The sequence below is a fragment of the Lepus europaeus genome, chromosome 3 (assembly GCF_033115175.1).
Source record: "Lepus europaeus isolate LE1 chromosome 3, mLepTim1.pri, whole genome shotgun sequence".
In the NCBI taxonomy this organism is placed as follows: domain Eukaryota; kingdom Metazoa; phylum Chordata; class Mammalia; order Lagomorpha; family Leporidae; genus Lepus; species Lepus europaeus.
Window position 1 is genome coordinate 35,608,215 of NC_084829.1, and position 22,075 is coordinate 35,630,289.

General features: G+C 42.7%; 1 protein-coding gene across 5 annotated transcripts in view; it reads left to right on the forward strand.

Annotated features, from left to right (window-relative positions):
* ANKS1A (ankyrin repeat and sterile alpha motif domain containing 1A) overlaps positions 1-22,075 on the forward strand; it is a 208,104-nt gene that overhangs the window by 80,508 nt on the left and 105,521 nt on the right. For 4 of the 5 annotated variants that reach the window (XR_009865490.1, XR_009865488.1, XR_009865491.1 and 1 more), the window contains exons 2-4: positions 11,111-11,191; positions 13,461-13,617; positions 16,100-16,162. Coding sequence is in view for 1 of the 5 variants with exons in the window: in XM_062185987.1 (XP_062041971.1) it covers positions 11,111-11,191; positions 13,461-13,617; positions 16,100-16,162 (301 nt within the window). In the remaining 4 variants the exon portion in view is untranslated. The remainder of the gene's footprint in view (positions 1-11,110; positions 11,192-13,460; positions 13,618-16,099; positions 16,163-22,075) is intronic. The other variant, XR_009865489.1, reaches the window with a different exon arrangement.

Sequence of the window (22,075 nt, forward strand, 5' to 3'; positions counted from 1 at the left end):
TAAAAAGTTTGGCTGGCGCCGCGGCTCAATAGGCTAATCCTCCACCTTGCGGCTTCAGCACCCCGGGTTCCAGTCCCGGTCGGGGCACCGGATTCTATCCCGGTTGCCCCTTTTCCAGTCCAGCTCTCTGCTGTGGCCCGGGAGTGCAGTGGAGGATGGCCCAAGTGCTTGGGCCCTGCACCTGCATGGGAGACCAGGAGAAGCACCTGGCTTCTGGCTTCGGATCAGCGCAGTGCGCCGGCCGCGGCAGCCATTGGAGGGTGAACCAATGGTAAAAGGAAGACCTTTCTCTCTCTCTCACTATCCACTCTGCCTGTCAAAAAAAAAAAAAAATTTAAAGTTCATTTTGAGAGAAAGGCCCACCTGAGTCTTAAATGACGGTGTTCCAGGGTTGACTATGGCCAAAGAAATCCTAAAACCAGGCATCAATTCCATATTCTTTAAGACATGCTTTAGATTTTACTTTTCTGGATGTCCTACTCCTACCCTAAAAATTGAATGTATTCTAGAACAGACTTATGGCCAATGGAGTAGAGTCTACATAGAATTATGCTTTGGGGTGTTCTGGGAAAACTTTTGACTTATTGGCTGTATTGTCCCGGATGATTGTATAGCTCATTGTGCTTTTGAATAAATTGGCTGTGTTGTTATGTATTCTGAACCATTAGTGGAGTCTACAATTCAAAAATTAGATGTTGTCTTTGTAGAAAATCTTAGTTGACATTTTTATGGTATCCATAGGTGCCAGCAAGTCATATTTGGTTAGAGGGTGCAGAGTTCTACAGATTCCAGGGACTGTGGAATATGGAAATGCCCAGTCCTGTCCTGTTGAGGTGGATTCGTTCTGAGAGGAGGAGTGTGGTGGGGGCAAGAGGCGCGGAGTCACCACACAGACCGGAGGCGTACAGCCTACAGACTCGTTTATTTCAGTTGGTACAGCAGCTTAAATAGCCAAGGCAGCCAATCTGGTCAAGGGGCAGTCTATGCCCTAACCAATCACAGCCTGTTGCCAGGCAGGCTCCATTGTCATGTGGTTTCCGAAGCCATCCAGTCACAGCCTGTTGCCAGGCAGGCTCCGTTGCCAGTGGCCATCTTGGCATGGCCTTCTCATTCCACCACATTTCCCCCTTTTTGCTTATTTTTGAGCAATGGGAGGCATGATTCTTGGCCATACCATTGTTGACCCCGTTTCCATGTGGTCTCTGTATGCGGCTGTGCCTGTCTTAGGTTGCCCCCCAGGGGATCTTACCCTTCGTTGACTAACCAGCGTCAAAACGGGAGACCACAGGAGTGCTTGCTCAGATGGGGGTAGGAATGAGGAACAATGGTAATCAGAAATGGTGTGACCGCACACAGGCTGTGGGCCATTTGAGTGGCTGACCAGAGCTAGTGGGATATAAAACAGTAGCGGATGTGGCTGTGGACAGTTCATCAGGGCAGGATGATAGGGCAGCAGTGTGACAATCAGTAGCAGGTGTGTCCACTAACAAGGCGGACTCTCAGTCTTGTTCAGCTGGTTCTGGTTGACTGTCGGTTGCAGGCTTGATGTTTCTGGCTGGTACCCAAATAGGCTGTCCCGCATTCTCTGGAAAGACACAAGCATATCCTCGACCCTTGGTTAGCAGAGGGTGTGGTCCCTTTCATTCTCCTGTCAGGGGATCTTTCCACCTAACCATAGGGGCTGGGGTCTGGGATGGAAAGGGTCCCCAGTGTTTTGATTCCCTTGGGAATCAAAAGTAAGAAAATTGATAGTGAAAAGTACCTCAGTCAAAGCAAGCTGTGGGTCTAGGGGCATATGATTGTTTTTCTGACTTGGTAAGAGATCTTTAATTGTCCTATGAGTTCTTTCAATGATTGCCTGTCCCTGTGGGTTGTATGGGATACCTGTGGCATACTGTATGTTCCAGGACATCAGGGAGAAATTAAATTCCTGTGATGTATACGCTGGCCCGTTATCAGTCTTATGGTCCAGGGGACACTGAGGACCAGCATGGCTGACTTAACTGCCTTTATCACATTACTAGCCTTTTCTCCAGATTGGGCTGTTGCAAATAGGGCTTTGGATAAGTACCACCACATGGATAAACTTCAGTGAACTTTTTAAAGATCCCTCAAGCAACCTCATTCAGCTCTTGCCTCACCAGAGTGGACTATGTTTGTATGAAATTCTTATTCCTTGATACCTCCAAATCCAGCACAGTACCTGCCGTGTGTAAAGGTGCAGTCAGCTTTTAAAGGGATGGCCTTTGAGGTAGAATTAGTCACAGGTTCTCATCAGTCTTGTTTGTTCTTGCTCTCGGCAAGGCTTGCTGTTTGACACATCACAGGCCTCCCAGTGCTAATGCTAGTAACCTGGCTCAAGTTTCTATGAACTGTTTAAGTCCTGGGGAGCCTATCCCAGGTTTTACAGATGCAGAGACTGGTTTGGAGGATGAAGTGGGCTGTCCAAGGTCACACAACTGACAAGTGACAGAGACAAGTTTTGGAGTCGGGTCTGCTAACCGCAGAGCCCACGCTGTTAATCTAGGTTCTGTAGTTTCATCACGCAGGATTTCTGTGACTGGTCTAAGACCCATAAAAATTATTCTGAGGCTTTGAGCTGCAGGCCAAGAGTAGCTATTGCATTTCTGTACAATCTGTACAAGTTGAACTTTGTCCATGAATCTTCTGGACTGTGTTTTACTTTTTTTCCCCCTTGGTTTTCTTGGTGCATTGTATTCAGCTTTTGTTTGCTGGTGAGAATCCTTTGATACTTACTGTTTCAGAAAATCCTATTAGGACAGCTGCGACAGGGAGGAAAACCTAGATTGTAAATAGCTCTTCTTGTGCTGCCAAAAAGGAAGAAACTTGGGTGGAGGTGGATGTTGCTGCCATCCTGTCTGACGCTAAAATTCCAAACAGGGAGATTGTATTTTCATTTAGGTTTTGTGTAATGTGTTCCCCAGTCCCTAAAATTTCTATATTGTCTCTTGGAGGCGATGTTAGTTAGAGAAAAGATAGGAGAGATTGGAAGTGTTGCAGCTTTCTGCAGAAAAGTCCCCATCTCCCTTGTCTTTTCTAATTGTTTTGAGGGAGTGTTATTGCTGGCATAGTCTGTCTAGACTTAATGATCTGTACACCAGAATCATGGAGGTAAAAGAACATTTTGGAGAGTTTGCTCAGTTTTGCTTTTTTGTTAAAATAAAGTACAGTTGAAATCGTAGTTTCAAGGTTACACTGGGATCTGGGTTGAGATGGCTGAAGTCCTAATTGAGTACTCAACTGGTTGCCTATAGGCCTGTGTGCTCAACTGCTTTACCTGATGCGGATATTTCCTCTTTCTTAGCTCCTGTTGGTTATTCCAGTCATTTTGGTATTGAATGAGCCTTCTATTACTGCATATTAGCTTCATCTTGTCTTTATCATTAGGTTATAAAGTCCTTGATTGGTCAACTGTCAAGAGCTCCTTAAATAAAACTTTTTGTCTACTACTGACTTGGTTTGTGATTTAAGGCAAATAATTTGGATTCCCAGTGTTACTTACTTTATAATAGAATGATAATCTTTTGTCTTTTGTAGCAATTTGAAAACTAGTTTAAAAACAACTTTGTAGATTTTCTAGGTATATTTCACTTTCCATCATGCTGATCAATCCATTTTTAGGCATAATTATATAATTTTTGGTTAAAACAATGAGGTCATTCTACAAGTATGACATGGTATAATTGCTTTAGCTCCTTGTTTGGAAAAAGCTGTAGGAATCCAGTCTCACTGGAGGATGATATACCATCTTGTCTTCACCACCTTTAGCTGACAGTGAACAAATAACATAGATGTCAAAACACACTTATAAAAATAAAAAAGTGATACGACAAAATGTATTTTTATGTATTGTGTACATAATGATGTTTTAAAATACATATACACTGTGGAATGGCTAAATGGAGCTGACTAACCTATGCGTTAACCCACATCAACGAGTTGTTAGTAACTTGTCACCACGTTATAGGGGAGATGGGTTGAATCTTCCTCCTCCTCATTGAGATTTTGTGTACTTTGACAGACATCTTCCCTCTCCCACCCCAGCCCTCATATTCATCATTCTAGTCTCTTCTGTGAGTTCAGCTTTTTGACTTTCCACATACTAAGATTATGTGGTATTTGTGTCGGATATATTATCCTCCAGGTCCATGTTTGCTGTTGCAAATGACTGAGTTTTTTTCTTTTTAGAAGCTTTATAGAACTCAATTGTGTATATATACCACATTTTCTTTATCCACTCATCCTTTGAGAGACATTTGGGTTGGTTCAGATTTTGGTTGTTGTAAATAATACTGCAGTGACTGTAGGAATACAGATATCTCTTCAAAATACTGATATTATTTCTATTAGTGGTATTTCTGGATCATGTGGTAACAGACAGCTGCCATCCACTGGTTTGCTCAGAAGATGTCTGTAACAGGGCCTGCTAGGCCAAAACCAGGAACCAGGAACTCAATCTGGGTCTCTTACTCCCAGCTACTTGAGCTATCACATTGCTCAACTGCATTGGCAGGAAGCAGGAACCAGGAATCCAACCCAGCCACTCTGATGTGGGATGTGAGCATTTTAACCACTAGGTCAAACACTGTTCCAATTTTAAATTTTTTGAGGAATCTTCATAATGTTTTTTTAGAGAGACAGAGGTTACCCATCCATTGCTTCACTCCCTAAATGGCCTCAGTGGGCCTGGTCCAGGCCAAAACAAGGAGCATGGAATTTGTATTGGGTCCTCTATGTGGGTGGCAGGGTCCCAAGCATTTAAGCCATCTTTTGATGCTTTCCCAGGTGCATTAGCAGGGAGCTGGATTGGATGTAGAGCAGTTGGCCATTGAACTGGCGCTCATAAGGTGACATCATAGATAGCAGCTTAAACTGCTGCGCCACAACACCAGCTTCTCTCCATGTTGTTTTCCACTATGGACGTACTAATTTACATTCTCACTAACAGTGTACAAGTGTTCTCTTTTCTCCACATCCTAATAACTTATCTTTTGTCTTTTTGATAATAGCCATTCTGGCAAGTGTAAAATGGTATCTCACCGTGGTTTTAATTTGTATTTCCCTGATAATGATGTTGAACATTTTTCTTATACACCTGTTGACCATTTGTATGTCTTCTTTTGAGAAATGTCTTTTCAGGTCCTTTGCCAGTTTTAGAAGTTGGGTTGTTTTCTTGCTGTTGAGTTTGAGTTTTTTATGTATTTTAGATGCCTGCCCTTTGTCAGATGTATGGATTTCAAATATTTTGTCCTATTCCATAGGTTGTTTCTTCACTCTGTTGATTGTTTCATCTGCTGCACAGAATCACAATTTTCTTAAAAGTTTATCTTATTTTTAAAATTATATATTTGATATAGACACATACACATACATGTATACATACATACATACATACAGAGCTCCCATCTGCTGATTTATTCCCACAGTGCCCAGTACTGGGCCAGACCAAAGCCTGGAGCCAGGAACTCAATGCAGGTCTCCCAGAACGGGGGGCAGGGACTTAAGTAGTTGAGTCATTATCTGCTGTCTCCCAAGGTGTGTATTAGCAGGAAGCTGAAATTGAAAGTGGAGCTAGGACTGAAACCCAGGGATTCTGATTTGAGATGTGACTGTCCCAGCCGACAGTTCAGCCTCTAGGCCCAATGCCCATCCTATCTTAATATTTTAAAGATATGATTTACATGCTTATTAAAGTGGCCTGTCATCTGTACACAACATTTATTCTTGACATTTTATGTATTTTTGTTTTTCCTCTGTGCATATTCTTCCTTTCTTTCCTTTGAAAATTCCACTGCACTCCCTGGCCACAGCAGAGAGCTTGCCTGGAAGAGGGGCAACCGGGACAGGATTGGTGCCCCGACCGGGACTAGAACCCAGTGTGCCGGCGCCGCTAGGCGGAGGATTAGCCTATTGAGCCGCGGCGCCGGCCTCGGAAATTGTTATTTTCTTAAAAGATTTTATTTATTTGACAGTCAGAGAGGTAGAGAGAGAAAGAGGTCTTCCATCCGCTGATTCACTCCCTAATTGGCCACAATGGCCGGAGCTGTGCCGATCTGAAGCCAGGAGCCAGGAGCGTCTTCCAGCTCTTCCCACATGGGTGCAGGGGCCCAAGGACTTGGACTATCTTCTGCTGCTTTCCCAGGCCATAGCAGAGCAGAGAGCTGGATCAGAAGTGGAGCAACTGGGACTCAAACCAGCACCCGTATGGTATGCTGGCACTGCAGGCGGCGGCTTTACCTGCTACGCCACAGCACTGGCCCCAACTTTTGAAAATTATTTAAAAATTAATTATCACATAAATGCAGTCTTATTGTGTGGATTTTTTGTCTTTTCTTTTAATGTGGTAAGATTCAGAACCAAACAAGATTCTCTCTTCACCATTCCGCAGTACCCCAACGTACATACTTCCTTCCCCAGAAGTAACAGCTGTCAGTATTTGGCGAGTGCTGCTCCAGCCTCTGTTCATTTATAGGGTTATGTGTATATGTACACTTATAAAAAGGGACTCGTATTCTGTGTTTTATAGAAAGTCTCCTATTTTTCACTTACCCATGGCACACAGTATATCATGCGAAATCTCTGCAAATTAGGACATACAGGTCCAATTTGTTTTTCTGTCATTTTTAATGGTTTTGTAGTGTTTTTTGGATTGCTTAGTATTTATCTATTTGTTGATAGGCTTTAAGTTTTTTTTTTTTTAAGATTTATTTTATTTATTTGAAAGACAGAGTTACAGAGAGAGGTAGAGACAGAGAGAGAGGTCTTCCATCCACCGGTTCACTCCCCAGATGGCTGTAATGGCTGAAGCTGCGCCAATCCAAAGCCAGGAGTCAGGAGCTTCTTCTGGGTCTCCCATGCGGATGCAGGGGCCCAGGGACTTGGGCCATCCTCCACTGCTATTTCAGGCCATAGCAGAGAGCTGGATTGGAAGAGGAGTAGCCGGGACTAGAACTGGTGCCCATATGGGATGCCAGTGCTTCAGGCCAGGGTGTTAAACTGCTGTGCCTCAGCGCCAACCCCAGACTTTAAGTTTTTAGTTTTTTACTCTTAGAGTGAAGTAGTCCTATATAAACATGTGTCTTTGTGCACATGTAAAAGTGGTTTTGTTGGATAGTTGCCTGAGAGTGGAATTGCTGGCTCAAAGTGAATGCTATTTTTGATTTTGGTAGATTCTACCAAATTGTTTTCCCAAAGGAATTCACCAGTTTAAACTCATACCAGTGATGTTGAAGTGTTCTTATTTCCCTGATATTTACAAATACTTGATAATGTCAATATTAACATTTTTGTCAATCTGATAGGTGAAAAATGGTATATGATTGTTTTAATCTGTATACTTCAAGATTGTGTCTTGGTAGATTTGATCTCATCTTAGGAATTCCTCAATACTACCAGTTACTTAATGACATCTTTTAAAAATATTCTTGGGCTGAATCTGTTTATCTACCTATCTGGCTGAATGACTCTGTGGACTCATTAGTATAGGGTGGGGTATCTTTTCTCTCACTTCAGAGAACTTAAGGCAGGAGATGGATTAAACTTGTGCGCTCAGTCTGCTATCTGATAAGTTTCTGTCATAGATTCTTCCGGAGCTACAACTATACATTATGTATAATTTTTCTTTTTTACTTTAACATTATAATCTTTCTGTCTTACTACATAGCAGGGCTTTTTTTTTAAAGATTTATTTATTTATTTTTAAGAGTTACACAGACAGGGAGGGAGGGATAGAGAGAAAGAGAATGTGTGTGTGTATGAGAGAGAGAGGGAGGGAGAGAGGGAGGGAGGGAAGTAAGGAGGGAGGGAGAGGGTCTTCCATCGCTGGTTCACTCCCCAATTGGCCGCAATGGCCGGAGCTGCACTGATCTGAAGCCAGGAGCCAGGAGCTTCTTCTAGGTCTCCCAAGCAGGTGCAGGGGCCCAAGGACTTGGGCCATCTTCTGCTGCTTTCCTAGGCCATAGCAGAGAGCTGGATCGGAAGTGGAGCAGCCAGGACTGGAACTGGCACCCATATGGGATGGTGGCACTGCAGGTGGCAGCTTTACCCACTACGCCACAGCTCCGACCCCAGCATAACAGTTTAATTGTTATATGATAGTTTCTGTATCTATACTGCATTTATCAAAATAATTTCTCTAATGATGACTATTTCTAAATGTCATTGTTATAAAGCTGCTTCCAATATCTGATCATGACTCAAGACTTAGATGGTTTTACTGGCAATACTTTGTAATTTTAATGCTCTATGTCAATGATTCCTGAATACAGAAATGAGTAGAAAGCTGCTCACCTGATCTGTGGTCCAGATGTGACGTTGATTCCCTCCAATAGCACTAGCTTAAAAAACAAAACCTTTGGACCTACTTCAATTAATGAATATAAATATGAAAATCCCAAGTAAGTAGAATTTCAACTAGATATTCTTTTTTTAAGGTTTATTTATTTATTTGAAAATCAGAGTTACAGAGAGAGAGAGAGAGAGAGAGCGCGCGTGAGAGTGATCTTCCATCCAATGGAATGGGAATTGGCCAATCCCCAATTGGCCGCAACGGCCGGAGCTGCGCTGATCTGAAGCCAGGAGCCAGGAGCTTCTTCTGGGTCTCCCACATGGGTGCAGGGACCCAAGGATTTCGGCCATCGTCCACTGCTTTCCCAGGCCATAGCAGAGAGCTGGATCGGAAGTGGAGCATCCGGGTCTCAAACTGGCGGCCATATGGGATGCCAGAGCTTCAGGACAGGGTGTTAACCTGCTGTGCCACAGCACCGGCCCTGATACTCTTTTTTAAAAAATATATTTATTTGAAAGTCAGAATTACAGAGAAAGAAAGAGATCTTCCATCCATTGATTTACTCCCCAAATGGCTGCAACAGCCAGGGATGGTCCAGGACAAAGGCAGGCGCTTCATCCAGCTCTCCTACATGGGTGCATTGGCCCAAGCACTTGGGCCATCTTCTGCTACTTTCCCAGGCACATTAGCAGGGAGCTGGATTAGAAGTGGAACAGCTGGGACATAAACTGGCACACCTATGGGACGCTGGTTTCACAGATGGCGGCTTAATCTGCTGCGACATGATGCTGGCCCCTCAAGTAGATGCTCTTAAGCAGAATTCATGAACAAGGACATCATGAATAATGAGCAGATAAGTTTTATTGAAAAAAGGAAATTGAAATAAAGGCTAAAAAAAATTGCTCAATGAAAAGTAACCTGTATACATGTTTAAGTCATTAAATGTGAAAAAGTGTGATTATCTCTGTAGATATATAAAATGTATACAAATTAAAGCAACTATCTCTAACAACGCTGTAGAAAATAAAATAAAATAGAATACTTCCTTTATGTTTTGCAGAGTGTCTCCCTCAAACCATTAGAGGCATTACTAGAAGTAAGGACAAACAAGCTTAACCTCTGCTACTTTTTTGTTTTATTATTTATTTATTTATTTATTTATTTGAGAGAGAGAAGGAGAGCTCCCATGCTGGTTCACTCTCCGAATGCCCATAGCACCCTGTGCTGGTCCAGGCTGCAATTGGGAACAAGAAGCTCATTCTGGGTCTCCTGTTGGGGTGGCAGGGACCCAACCACTTGAGCCATGAACCTGCTACCATCCAGAGTGTGCATTAGTAGCACCCTTATATAAAATGTCTTAATATCTTCATATAATGTATGCACTTTCCCCATATGCTTTAAAACACCCCTAGATTACTTAAAATACTTAATACAATGTAAATGATATGTGAACAGTTTTTATTTTTTTATTTGTCTGACAGGCAGAATTAGAGAGAGAGAGAGAGAGAAAGAGAAAGGTCTTCCTTTTTCTGTTGGTTCACCCTCCAAGTGGCCGCTACGGCCGGCACGTTATGACAGGCGCGCTGCACTGATCTGAAGCCAGGAGCCAGGTGCTTCTCCTGGTCTCCCATATGGGTGCAGGGCCCAAGGACCTTGGCCATCCTCCACTGCCTTCCTGGGCCACAGCAGAGAGCTGGACTGGAAGAGGAGCGACCAGGACAGAATCTGGCGCTCCAACTGGGACTAGAACCCAGGGTGCCGTTGCCGCAGGCAGAGGATTAGCCTATTGAGCCATGGCGCTGGCCAAAGTTGTTATATATGTTGTTTAGAGAATAGTGACAAGAAGAAATGGTCTGCACATGTTCCGTATAGACATATTTTGTCCCTGCGTATTTTGGATTTACAGTTGGTTGAATCATGAATACGGAGGGCCAATGATTTGTAAAGAAAGGACAAAATATCTATTGTGTCTTAATACATTTATCCTCCTGTGTGTGTGTGTGTGTGTGTTTCTTTTTTTGACAGGCAGAGTTAGTGAGAGAGAGAGACAGAGATAAAGGTCTTCCTTGCCATTGGTTCACTTCCCAAATGGCTGCTATGGCCGGTGATGCACCAATCCACCAATCCGAAGCCAGGAGCCAGGTGCTTCTCCTGGTCTTCCATGCAGGTGCAGGGCCCAAGGACCCGGGCCATCCTCCACTTCCTTCCTGGGCCACAGCAGAGAGCTGGCCTGGAAGAGGAGCAGCCGGGACAGAATCCGGCGCCCCAACTGGGACTAGAACCCGGGGTGCCGTTGCCGCAGGCAGAGGATTAGCCCAGTGAGCCGTAGCGCTGGCCCTCATGTGTTTTTGATCTTGATCCTTGCTGTTTGAATCTGGTCTGTGTTGAGGTCCTCTCTGATGCATTCAGTCACCAGCACAGGGGTCAGCGTACCTGTGACGACTACGTGGTATGCTCCCATGATATAGTTGATGTCCTTTCAATGAGCTGTTTTTGCAAACCTGGCATCAGTCTCAGACTGAGTGAATAATGAAGTTACAGACGAGGAAAAAGGTGCAGAAGAACAAGCTTTTTATTGATGCTGCTGCTGTTTTGACACTTGACTCCTTGTTCACAAAGCTTTGTGTACCCTCAGTGCCGTGTGTTTTTGTAGTGTATAGCTTCTGGCCTTTATCAGGAGTCATTTCTAAGTACCCAGTTTAATAAACACCACACAGAAATATTTTCTAAGTACTAGCTGTTTCTAGCTTTGGTTTGTGGCTGCAGTCTGTGAACTCTGTCTCTCTTTTTTTCCCCTGATAGCATGTGGAGAGGGCCAAATGTGAACTGTGTTGACAGCACTGGCTACACACCCTTGCACCATGCCGCTTTGAATGGCCACAAGTAAGTATTAACCCAGCCCCTCAGGTTGTCTTCTTCACTTTTATAAAGCAATGAACTGAGGAAAAGAGAAAAGCATACTAAATTCAATCCATGCAGAATTCCCAAGTCTCTCTATAGGATATAATTTAAACATCCTCCCCAGCCATACCCCACCCTCTAAAAGACCTTTGGCCAAAGGTTAAGTTTTATCTTTTCTTCTACTTGTTCTTTTCTCCTCTGGAATGTTCCAGTGCCACATAATGATCTAAATATGAAGATCACATTTGGGACAACCAAATCATAAAGAGGCTGGAATCTATTAGGTAACTAACCTCTTAATAAGATGAAAATAGATTGAGTGGTCACGAGAAACTTGTCTTCTATTAAAGTAGCTATTGATTTATTCTGACTTCTTGCCTGACATTATTTCTTCATAAAATTAGCCTGTAAACAAAAAGATCAATTTTTTGTAAAGATTTTATTTATTTATTGGAGAGGTAGAGTTACAAAGAGAAAGGTCTTCCCTCTGTTGATTCAATCACCAAATGGCCGCAACGGCCAGAGCCACACTGGTCTGAAGCCAGGAGCCAGCTGCTTCTTCCTGGTCTCCCATGTGGGTGCAGGGGCCCAAGCACTTGAGCCATTTTCTACTACTGCTTTCCCAGGCCACAGCAGAAGGCTGGATTGGAAGAGGAGCAGCTGGGACTAGAACCGGCACCCATACGGGATGCCAGTGCCATAGACAGAGGGTTAACCTACGGCACCAGCCCCAAAGATCAATTTCTAAGAGATAAAAATACATAAATAATATGGCCTATTTAATCCTCTTAAATATAAAGATATCATTAGAAATTTGGTAGAATTTGTGTGGAAAGTTTTCTGGAGAAGGTGTGGTCTGGGGGGAATTGGAGAAAGAAGGGATAAGCTTAAGTGATTGGGCTCTACCCTTTAAATGAGGGAGATGTGATGGCTCCACAAAGGGGCTGGCAAGGAGCACAGTCAGTGGGTTTGCCAGGATGTCCAAGAATGGAAACCAAAGTATGACAGAGTGGAGCGAGTTAAAGACAGTTTCAAATAAAGTGCTATAGGAGGTAACCAGTAAAGGTTTAGTTTTTATTAGATAGGATTTACTGGATCATGTTACATTATCCTGAGCCAGTAGCAGGCCCTTACCGTCTTACAGTACTCTGTATTTCTTGTTCAGTATTTAGCCCAGCTTAATTAACTCCTGTGTGCCAAAAAGAGGCAATGGTTTCCTTCAACGTTAATTTTTTTAAAAGATTTATTTATTTATTTGAAAGGCAGAGTTACAGAGAGGCAGAGACGGGGCAGGGGGAGGGTCTACTATCCCCTGGTTCACTTCCCAGATGGCCGCAACAGCCGGAGCTGCACCGGTCCAAAATCAGGAGCCAGGAGCTTCTTCTGGGTCTCCGACACAGGTGTAGGGACCCAAGGACTTGGGCCACCCTCTACGGCTTTCCCAGGCCATAGCAAAGAGCTGGATCAGAAGTGGAGCAGCTGGTACTCGAACCGGCCCCCAACATTAATTTTTTTTCTAAACTGTGTTGCGTGTGATCATTAGATCATTGCTATAACAATCGTAAACAAACCAAAAAGAAATTTGTAGACATTTCTCCCGAAAATAGAACAATCTGAATTAAAGTGAATATTGAACTTAAATGATTATAGGTAGGTTGTCAGTCAGTTCATCTCCAGATGCTGTTTTTATTTACAGTGAGGATTTCCTTTGGCTCCATGTGCATGGAGGTAATTACAATCTTTTATCTGCCGAATTAGTGGTGTCCCCAAGAAGAAAGCCAAATCCCTCTTTCTGCATCAAATGATACTGTATGTGTCTGGCTTATGTTTACAGCAACTTTAATTCTGCTTTGTCTATCTACTTTAGCTCTCACATCACTAAATGCTGTGATTAATGTAATGAATAATACTTGTCTTACATGATCATTTTAACATAAATTCTATCTTTCAGTGCTATTTAAACATCACAAACTAGAAATCGAGTTCAGAATGGAGTCCAGACATTGTCAAAAAAACCTCAACAGGGAGGAGATGAATCAGTGTAGCAAGTCAAGATGGCTCAGCTGCTGTATGTCAGCAGCTGTATGGGTTGCTGGTGGAATAAAAGGAAAAGCCTGGACAATGAGCTCAGGTCCATTGGGAGGGAAGGGATAGGAGCAAATGAGATAATTCCTGTGCGGGGGCTTTGTGGTACACAAATGTACAGAGCGGTTGATGTTCTGAAAATTCAGGACTAATTTTTGCCTTCTAGGGATGTGGTCGAAGTTCTGCTGAGGAATGATGCACTGACCAACGTGGCTGATTCTAAAGGCTGCTACCCTCTGCACTTGGCCGCCTGGAAAGGAGATGCCCAGATAGTACGGCTGCTCATCCATCAAGGGCCCTCGCACACCAGAGTCAATGAGCAGGTTGGAAGGAGGGGAGGGTTAGGGTTTCCTCCTTCTATTCAGTTCTAGCCAGACCTTGGCAGCCCCATCACATCTCAGTCCCATAGTTCACATCTCAGGGAACCAGCTCTTCCATTCTCCCTCCTACTTCTACTCATCTTAATGTATTAGAAGACTCCTTTTTAAATTTTAAAGTTTTTTAGTCTTTTTTTAAAAATTTTAAAAATTATTATTTGTAAGTGGAAGAGAGAGCTCCCATCTATTGGCCAGGACTGGGCTCAGCCGAAGCTGGGATCTAGAAACTCAATTCGATCTCCCATATGGATGGCAGGAATCCACTTACTTGGGCCATCATCACTGCTTCCCAGGATCAAAATCAGAAGGAATCTGGAATCAGGAGCTGGAGCCAGGAATTGAACGCAGTGACTTGATATATGTGGATGTCTTGACTACTAGGCTAATGAATATGGAACTCCAGGATGCATTTTTTTTAAAAGATTTATTTATTTATTTGAAAGTCAGAGTTACACACACACACACACACACACTGGGGGGGAGGGGGTGTCTTCCATCACTGGTTCACTCCCCAATTGGCTGCAACGGCCACAGCTGCACCGATCTGAAGCCAGGAGTCAGGAGCTTCTTCCAGGTCTCCCAAGCGGGTACAGGGGCCCAAGGACTTGGGCCATCTTCTACTGCTTTCCCAGGCCATAGCAGAGAGCTGGATCGGAAGTGGAGCATCCGGGACTTGAGCTGGTGGCCACATGGGATGCTGGTGCTTCAGGCCACGGCGTTAACCTGCTGCACCACAGCACCAGCCCCTCAAGGATGCATTTTATATGCAGTTGACTCATGTGGACTAGAAAGAGTGCTATAATAAAACTGTACATACTCTGTGCAAAATTTGAAATAAGGTAAATCCTTCAGAATTGCATAGAGTTAAAACTGGTAGACTTAATTAATTTTAAATTGTGTTTATGTCATCAGCATGGCAGTGCAGCTTTCCCAGTGTTTGCCATGTGAACCATGCTGTTGTTCTACATACATCAGAATACACAGAAGGGGATGTACTTATGCTGGTGCTGAAAATGAACTCAAAATCAGAAACACATGAATGGAGGTCAGAGGTGATTCAGTGGAATGAAGATCATTTCCATGGTACCCTCTGATGTTGACTCAAGAGTGAGCATGCTTTGAAAAAGCAGAAATAATTCTTAGAAAATAAGAAAAAGACAGCATTCAAGCAGAAATACATCACAGTGGCCATGGATTTAGGGACTGAGAAAATACAACTGCTTTTCTTTATTATTCTGGAATTATTGAAGCTTTAGCTAAGGCTGTCTTTAACACATCCCTGTCACTGGGTCAAGGTGCATGCCCAGTGAGAGGAGACGGTCTTTCCTTAAGCGACCAGCCATTTTCCTATTTTCCTCTCTACTCTGAATGGAGCAGGAGACACTGCTCTTTCTCAATAAACATGACACTGTTTCCCTAATGACTTTGCTGACAGGAGATTGTTAAATTACCTGTAGGATTAGATCAAGGTTTTTTTGTCTTTGTTTTTTTCTCAGAAATGTAGGAAATCATTCTGGCCAGTTTGTCCACTAGATCCATGCAAATTTTCATTGAGCTGTTAAGAGCATGACTTTGATTCCAAGAAGTGCAGCTTTGCTGTGAGGTGTGAAAAGATTGAAGCAGTGCTCCCAAACCTCTCAATTTGGAGATTGTGTGTATATTGCTGTTAATCAGCTTCCCTTTTGTCTTTTGAGTCGTAGTTCCTGGGTAGGTGAGCAACAGACACTTAAGATCATCAGTGAAGATGCTTATTAATAGCATTTGGGAATGAAAGTCATCTCTTCAGAATTGCCTCTGTAAAATCTAAATGCAATTTTACTCCTCTTAGCTAAAGTGGTAATTTCTCTTCTGAGGAAATATATAAGGAAGTTTGCTTAGAATTCATATTCTTTAATATTGAAAAAAACTGACCACCCATTAAAGTCCTTCTCATTTAAGAAGTTTTCAGCAACCATTTCTAATCCTGTCTTTGCTCACTTTTGCCTTGGAACACAGCTGCTTATATATTGAGCCACTTGAGTACGCTAGCTTGTTCTGCTCACACACAGCTGCCTCCTGCGTGGAGTATCTGTTGATAGGTGGGACGCGAACCCAGTGCTTTGAATATCTGGCAGGTGGGTGGACGGGACAGGATGTGGGTACTAGCTATAAGAACCTAATGGATCTGGGTGGTAGTTGAAAGTACTGCATTGGTTTGTTTAAAAACCGTTTATGTGGTTCTAGTTGGATGCTTAGATTAAAAAAAAAAAAAAAAAAAAAGGGGGTTATGAGTATGATGCCCTGGAGGTTGTCTTGCCCATTAACTTCCTTGTGAGGCATCCAGAGGGCAGGTCCAAGTCCTTCTGTTGTTGGGCCTCCTCAGGGCTATGTATTGCTTTGATATATTTCATCCATTTTATCATCACATTTTTTCCTCTCCTTTTTGTAGAATGCTCTTGAGATCAAAGAACTCAAAAAGTACGGCCCTTTTGACCCTTATATCAATGCCAAGGTGTGTACTTTGCTGCCAGGATTTCTCTGCATCATTTCTCCAAGCTGCAGCCCCACTTTGGTCCTCTCTGCCTTCCACTCTTGTCCTCTCAGGCCCCTCCTCATCATTCTGACTGTTGTCTGCTTCAGCCCTCTGCTTTTGGCTTGTTTGGGAATGGGAAAATGCAGCTGCAGTGGATTTTGGTTTTATTTTTAAAACCCATACTAATTCTGGAAAGGTTGGTGCTTTTCCTGGAACATCTGACATGGCAGAAATTGGGAATTAAAAGGAACCACATTATATGCTTAGTTTGCCGTTGTAATTTCTAAAATCATGTAAATAAAAAAAATAGTTAGAAGATGTCAAACAAATTATTTTACCTTTTGATAAGCACAGATAAATTATTAAAGTATACTTCCTGAAATTGAAATTAAAAGTTTAGTCTACATTCTGTATTTCTTTTGAATTGCAATCTGAATTTCTTTCAGATTTCAATAGCTGCTGGTAGGGGTGTGGGGGAAAAGACCTAGATAACTCCATTTTATTCTTTTAAAAACTGTTGCTTGCCACTTGCCTCTCATTTTCCTGGAGTTTGTGCTTTTCTGCCTGATGTTTCAAAGCTTCAGTCCAGTCTCTCTAGCATTACCTTCCAACTCTGCTTGGTCATTCATGACCCACAAAGGACTCTGAAAACAGTGGGCCAGGCAGAGCACTTGCCTGAAGTCTCCCTCCTGGTGGGGTTGGGGCCTGGGGATGAAAGGCCAACCTGCTCTGCCCCTTGGAAGGGCCAGATCTTGCCAGTGGAGTGGTGACATTAGTCTGTTCTCACACTGCTCTTTTGCTGATTGCTTATTTGTTTTATTTGAAAGACAAAGATCTCCCAACCACTGTGTCACTCCTCAAATGTCTATAATAACTCGGGTGGAGCCAGGCTGAAGCCAGGAGCTTGGAACTCCATCTGTGCGTTCTGTGTGGGTGCCAGGGACCCAGGCATTTGTGCCATTACCAGCTGCCTGCTGGGGTACACTTTAGCAGGAACCTAGAATAAGGAGTAGAGCTGGGACACAGACTTAGGCACTCTGATATGGCATGTGGATGGCTCTATGCCGCCTTGTCAAATGCTCACTCCTCACCTGTCACTTTTTGATTAGAGGCTGTACTCTGATGACGTTTGATAGAGTTTGGCAGAGATACACTGCATTATCTACATTAACTATCTTTTATTTACTCTGAATATGGCTGCCTTGAGGAAGGGAAACATAAGGAACTTCTACTTCTTTCCAAACACAGGCAAATATTTTATACCTTTCTTTGAGAAATACTGGTTTAGCAAATCAGTATCTGGACCAGACCTAGGAGGCACTGTGGGGAGTTTTCTTCTATGGTTGGGCATTAATGAGCTGCAGTAATGGAACACATCAACTCTGTTTTGGCTTACTCGTTGCATTTTTTTTTTCTGTGTCTTTATTTTCATTTTATTTGAAAGAGAGAAAGAGAGAGAGAGAGATTGATCTTCATCTGCTGGTTTACTGTCCAAATATCCACAATAGCCAGGATTGGGCCAAGTCAATGACAGGACCCCAGAACCCAAATACTTGCGCCATCTTCTGCTGAAAGGGAGGAGTCAGGACTCTAACCAGACACTCCCATGGGGGATGCAAGCATCCCAAGCAATGTCTTATAACCACTGTGCCAAACACTGACCTCTTTTGTAAGTTCTTAGCAAAATAGGAAGATGCTATACCTTAGTTATTCTCTTTTGGGGGAAGTTGAGAAATAGGAGTGAAAATTTACAGGACATAGGATTTCACGTCATTCCTGAGTTTGAGTTCTGTGCTGCCACTTATGGTTTTGTTGACTTGAGTGGGTTGTTTAAGCACTCCAAGCCTCAGTTTCCTCTTGTGTAAAATGGGGTACTATCATCTACCTTGCTATAGTGTTTGGGAACGTAAATAAGATAATGTAGATAAAGTAAAAATATCTACTATTAGTAATATTTTGATCCTATTTTCGAAATGTTATGTAGTATTTTTGGATTCTATTTTTGTTACTAGTAGGTAATGCTCAGTGAAACATTGCTCAATTAGCCTCTCTTTGGGTTATGTTTTGAGGAGGGCTTGAAGTGATTATTTTCCCACTTAGTGGATCATTTAGTTAGCCTATAAAGTTTTGATTAAAGGCTGAGTCTTTGGTTTTTGAAAGTATGTTTTCCTATCCTTTGATTTTGCATACATAAAATAAAATTAGGCTACATGTAATAAGAACCTTCTCTCTTTGGAAATCTTGTCCTTTGCTGCCCTCTCCCCTGATCTTGAAAACCAAATGGTGCCAACTACAGTGAAGGATAAAGCTGTTCGGCTCGTGCTGAGAATGAAAACCCTTCTTGAGCTGATTCAGGCCTAGCCTTCCGGGATTTTGTCCTGACTTGGGTTTTCATTGACCTGCCTTGTGTCTAGGATTGTTTTGCTAAACTACACTTGACTGCTAAGTCCTACCAGGCACCTGTAAAAATTAAGTCTCAGATGACTTTTCTGGAAGCAGAAATAGTTTTCATGAGCTTTGATGTCCTCTTCAACATCTGGGACTTTTTCTTTTTCAGCAAGTCAGCAAAAAATAGTCCAAATGAAAAACATTCTTGGCCAAGGTGGGGATGTGAAAATTGTTCATTTCCCAGCTTTGAAACCAATTTTAACTTACTCTGAGTATCATAAGATGAGCAACAAATTAGTTTTAGAGTAAAGCTATTTTTTCTATGCGATTAAAAATAGTTTCCACTCTTAGAGCTAGAAGAGATTTGGAATTTGATCTAGACCAATTGTGCCTGAACATTGGTCACATCAGATTAACCTGGTGAGCTTTTAAAGCTTTTTGTTTTTAAAATTTTTTCAATTTCAAGTTGTGAGAATAATACTGTGAGCTGCATTGTACTTTTCTTGTTTGTAAGACTGCTAACATTTTGCCACATTTGCTTTTTTGTTTTGGTATTAGCTGATGATAAGTTGTTTGAGATTAAGTCATGAACATCATAGCCTTTTAACCCTAAATAATTTAATATTAGTTATGACTTCAACCTAAATCTCCTATAATCAAAGACCTTTATTTAGAAGACCGCAATGCAATTGTCAGATCCAGAAAATCAACATTGTTCTCATACCATTATCTAAGATAGAATTCATGCTAAATTTTTTTTTTTTTTTTTTTTTGACAGGCAGAGTGGACAGTGAGAGAGAGACAGACAGAAAGGTCTTCCTTTTTGCCGTTGGTTCACCCTCCAATGGCCGCCGCGGTAGGCGCGCTGCGGCCGGCGCACCGTGCTGATCCGATGGCAGGAGCCAGGTGCTAATCCTGGTCTCCCATGGGGTGCAGGGCCCAAGGACTTGGGCCATCCTCCACTGCACTCCCTGGCCACAGCAGAGGGCTGGCCTGGAAGAGGGGCAACCGGGACAGGATCGTTGCCCAGACCGGGACTAGAACCTGGTGTGCCGGTGCCGCAAGGCGGAGGATTAGCCTAGTGAGCTGCGGCGCCGGCCAGAATTCATGCTAAATTTTACCAGTTGCCCCAGTAATATCGTTTAGACCAGTTATTTTTTTCTGGTCCAGGATCCAGTCCAGGATTCTACGTAATAAAGCAATTCTTAAGTCTTTCTTAGATTTTCAGACATTGAGATTTGGAGAACATAGGGTATTTGTTCTGTAAATTTTCCCTCAGTTTAGGTTTGTTTGCTATTTCCTCCTGATTAGATTCAGATTATTCATTTCTGGCAGGAATGCCACGGAAGTGATTGTATGTTGTTTGTAGTCCATGAAGTTGTGAGGTACATGATGTCCATTTGTCTCATTCTTGATGAGGATGGCTGCTTGATTTTGTTGGTGCCTGCCAGGTTGGTGAGTTTTTTGTTTGTTTTTAATTTGAAAGGCAATTACAGAGAAAAGATGGAAAGAGGGAGATCTTCCAACTACTGGTTCAGGCCTCAAATGGCCACAGTGACCAGGGACGGGCCAAGCCAAAACAAGGAGCCAGGAACTTCATCTGAGTCTCCCAAATTGGTGGCAGGGGTCCAAGGACATGGGCCATATTCTGCTGTTTTCCCAGGAACATTAACAGGGAGCTGGATGGGTAGTGAAGCAGCCGGGACTCAAAGTGGTGCTCATAGGGGATGCCCGCATCACAGGCAGCAGCTTAGCCTGTTGTGGCACAGCACAGGGCCTGGTTGGTGAGGTTTTTGATAATGCTTTCCTGGGCTTCACCTTCTGAAGTACTATCATGGCAGGTCTAGGGTAGATCTACTGCCAGTTACTTTGAAGCTGTCATTTAATTCCAAATTGAAGCTGGTTTGAGAACCACTGATCTAGATCAACTTGCCACTAGGGCAGAAATTCTGTTCCCTCTATTACTGGAAAATGTATCTATCTACCCTTTACTTGTTTTTCCTAATAACAAACAGAATTCATTACCACTTGTGGCCTCTTTTTAGATTCTACATATTTTTTATGTATTATGACATCTGTCTTCCTAAATCTTCCATCTTTTGGTCAGAGTTGTGCTTTCCAGAGCAGTAAAGAGTAAGTCTGGCTCTTCTTCCACAGGAGGGACTCAGTTCTCTGTTTTCTCTATTCTACTCAAGCCTGGTTTGGCTTTTCTTTCTAAAGATGATGTTTCTAGAGCCTATAGCATCATTGCTGTAGCCCAGGTGTCCCTAACTTGGGCTTCTGTCAACTGTGGATAAATGTGCTGCTGGGCTGTAATCTCAGCACTGGGCAGTGACGGTCCTGAAGTAGTTTCAAGAAGAATAAAGCCATGGAGATGTTTCTGTTATTTTCTGCTGCTTGTAGTTTATATAATGGATTTATACATTGAATGGAATCTTCAGGGGTAGGGGTATTCATAGGGATCCCCTTTTTTCTTTGAACTAACCATAGCAAAGAAAAATGAATGTGAGTCTCAAGTTGAGTAGGTATGGAGAGTTTATGCAAAAGCTTTTGGGGAAATTGGAACATTTCCTCTCACCCCCTTTCCTTGGTCCAGACTAATAGGGATGTGATTCTGGAAACCCTTGAGGTGGTCTGATCACCTGTAGTGTGAATTGCCAGGTGTGAAAAGAAGGAATTCAGGTGGTTAGAATCCCTCCCTTTCTTGTGGGTGTGTGAATCAACACTTAATGACTTCTTGGGCTGATAGTTGTCGGGCTCAAAGAGGAAACAGTAACACAAGCTCATTATGTTGGCCTGTGTTCAGTGGTAGAGCAATGTGGTCAGCCCAGACATAAACTCAAGAGTACTGTAATTACCAGATCATGTCTGGCCAGACTGAAACATACCCAGATGCTCCCTACACTGTGAACATGAACATAACTTTCTGCAAAGATGTGGCTAGACCATTTTTAACATGCCACAAGAAATTTGCCAGTAGTCATCAAGACCTTCCTATTAGCAGGGCAGCTCCCCTCATTCAGGCAAAAAGAGAAGAGAGATCAAGAAGACTTTATATGTGTGTGTGTGTGTGTATGTATTTAAACAAATGTGTGTTTGTGTTTAAATACAAACACACACATATATACACACATACATGTGTATACATATATAAAAATATATATTTCTCTCACTGCATGGAGTCTTACACTTCTTCAGAGTTCTTCAGCCTTTTTTTTTTTTTTCTTTTAGTGGTTTATTTATTTGAAAGGCAGAGTTAGAAGGAGAAACAGAAAAAGATCTTCTGTCTGCTGGTTTGCTTCCCCGAATGGCCACAATGACTGGAGCTGGGCCAGAGTTTTTCTGGATTTGAATTCTTATAAGAATAAGCTGACTTTTTGGCCCTTGCTGTCACTCTAATCTTGAGCTAGAAATCCCAGAGACTCCTCTTAAACTTCTTTGGGTTGCCAGTGTCTCCTGGAATTACTCTCTAGAAAACTCTTGAAGGCTTTTTTTTTTTTTTTT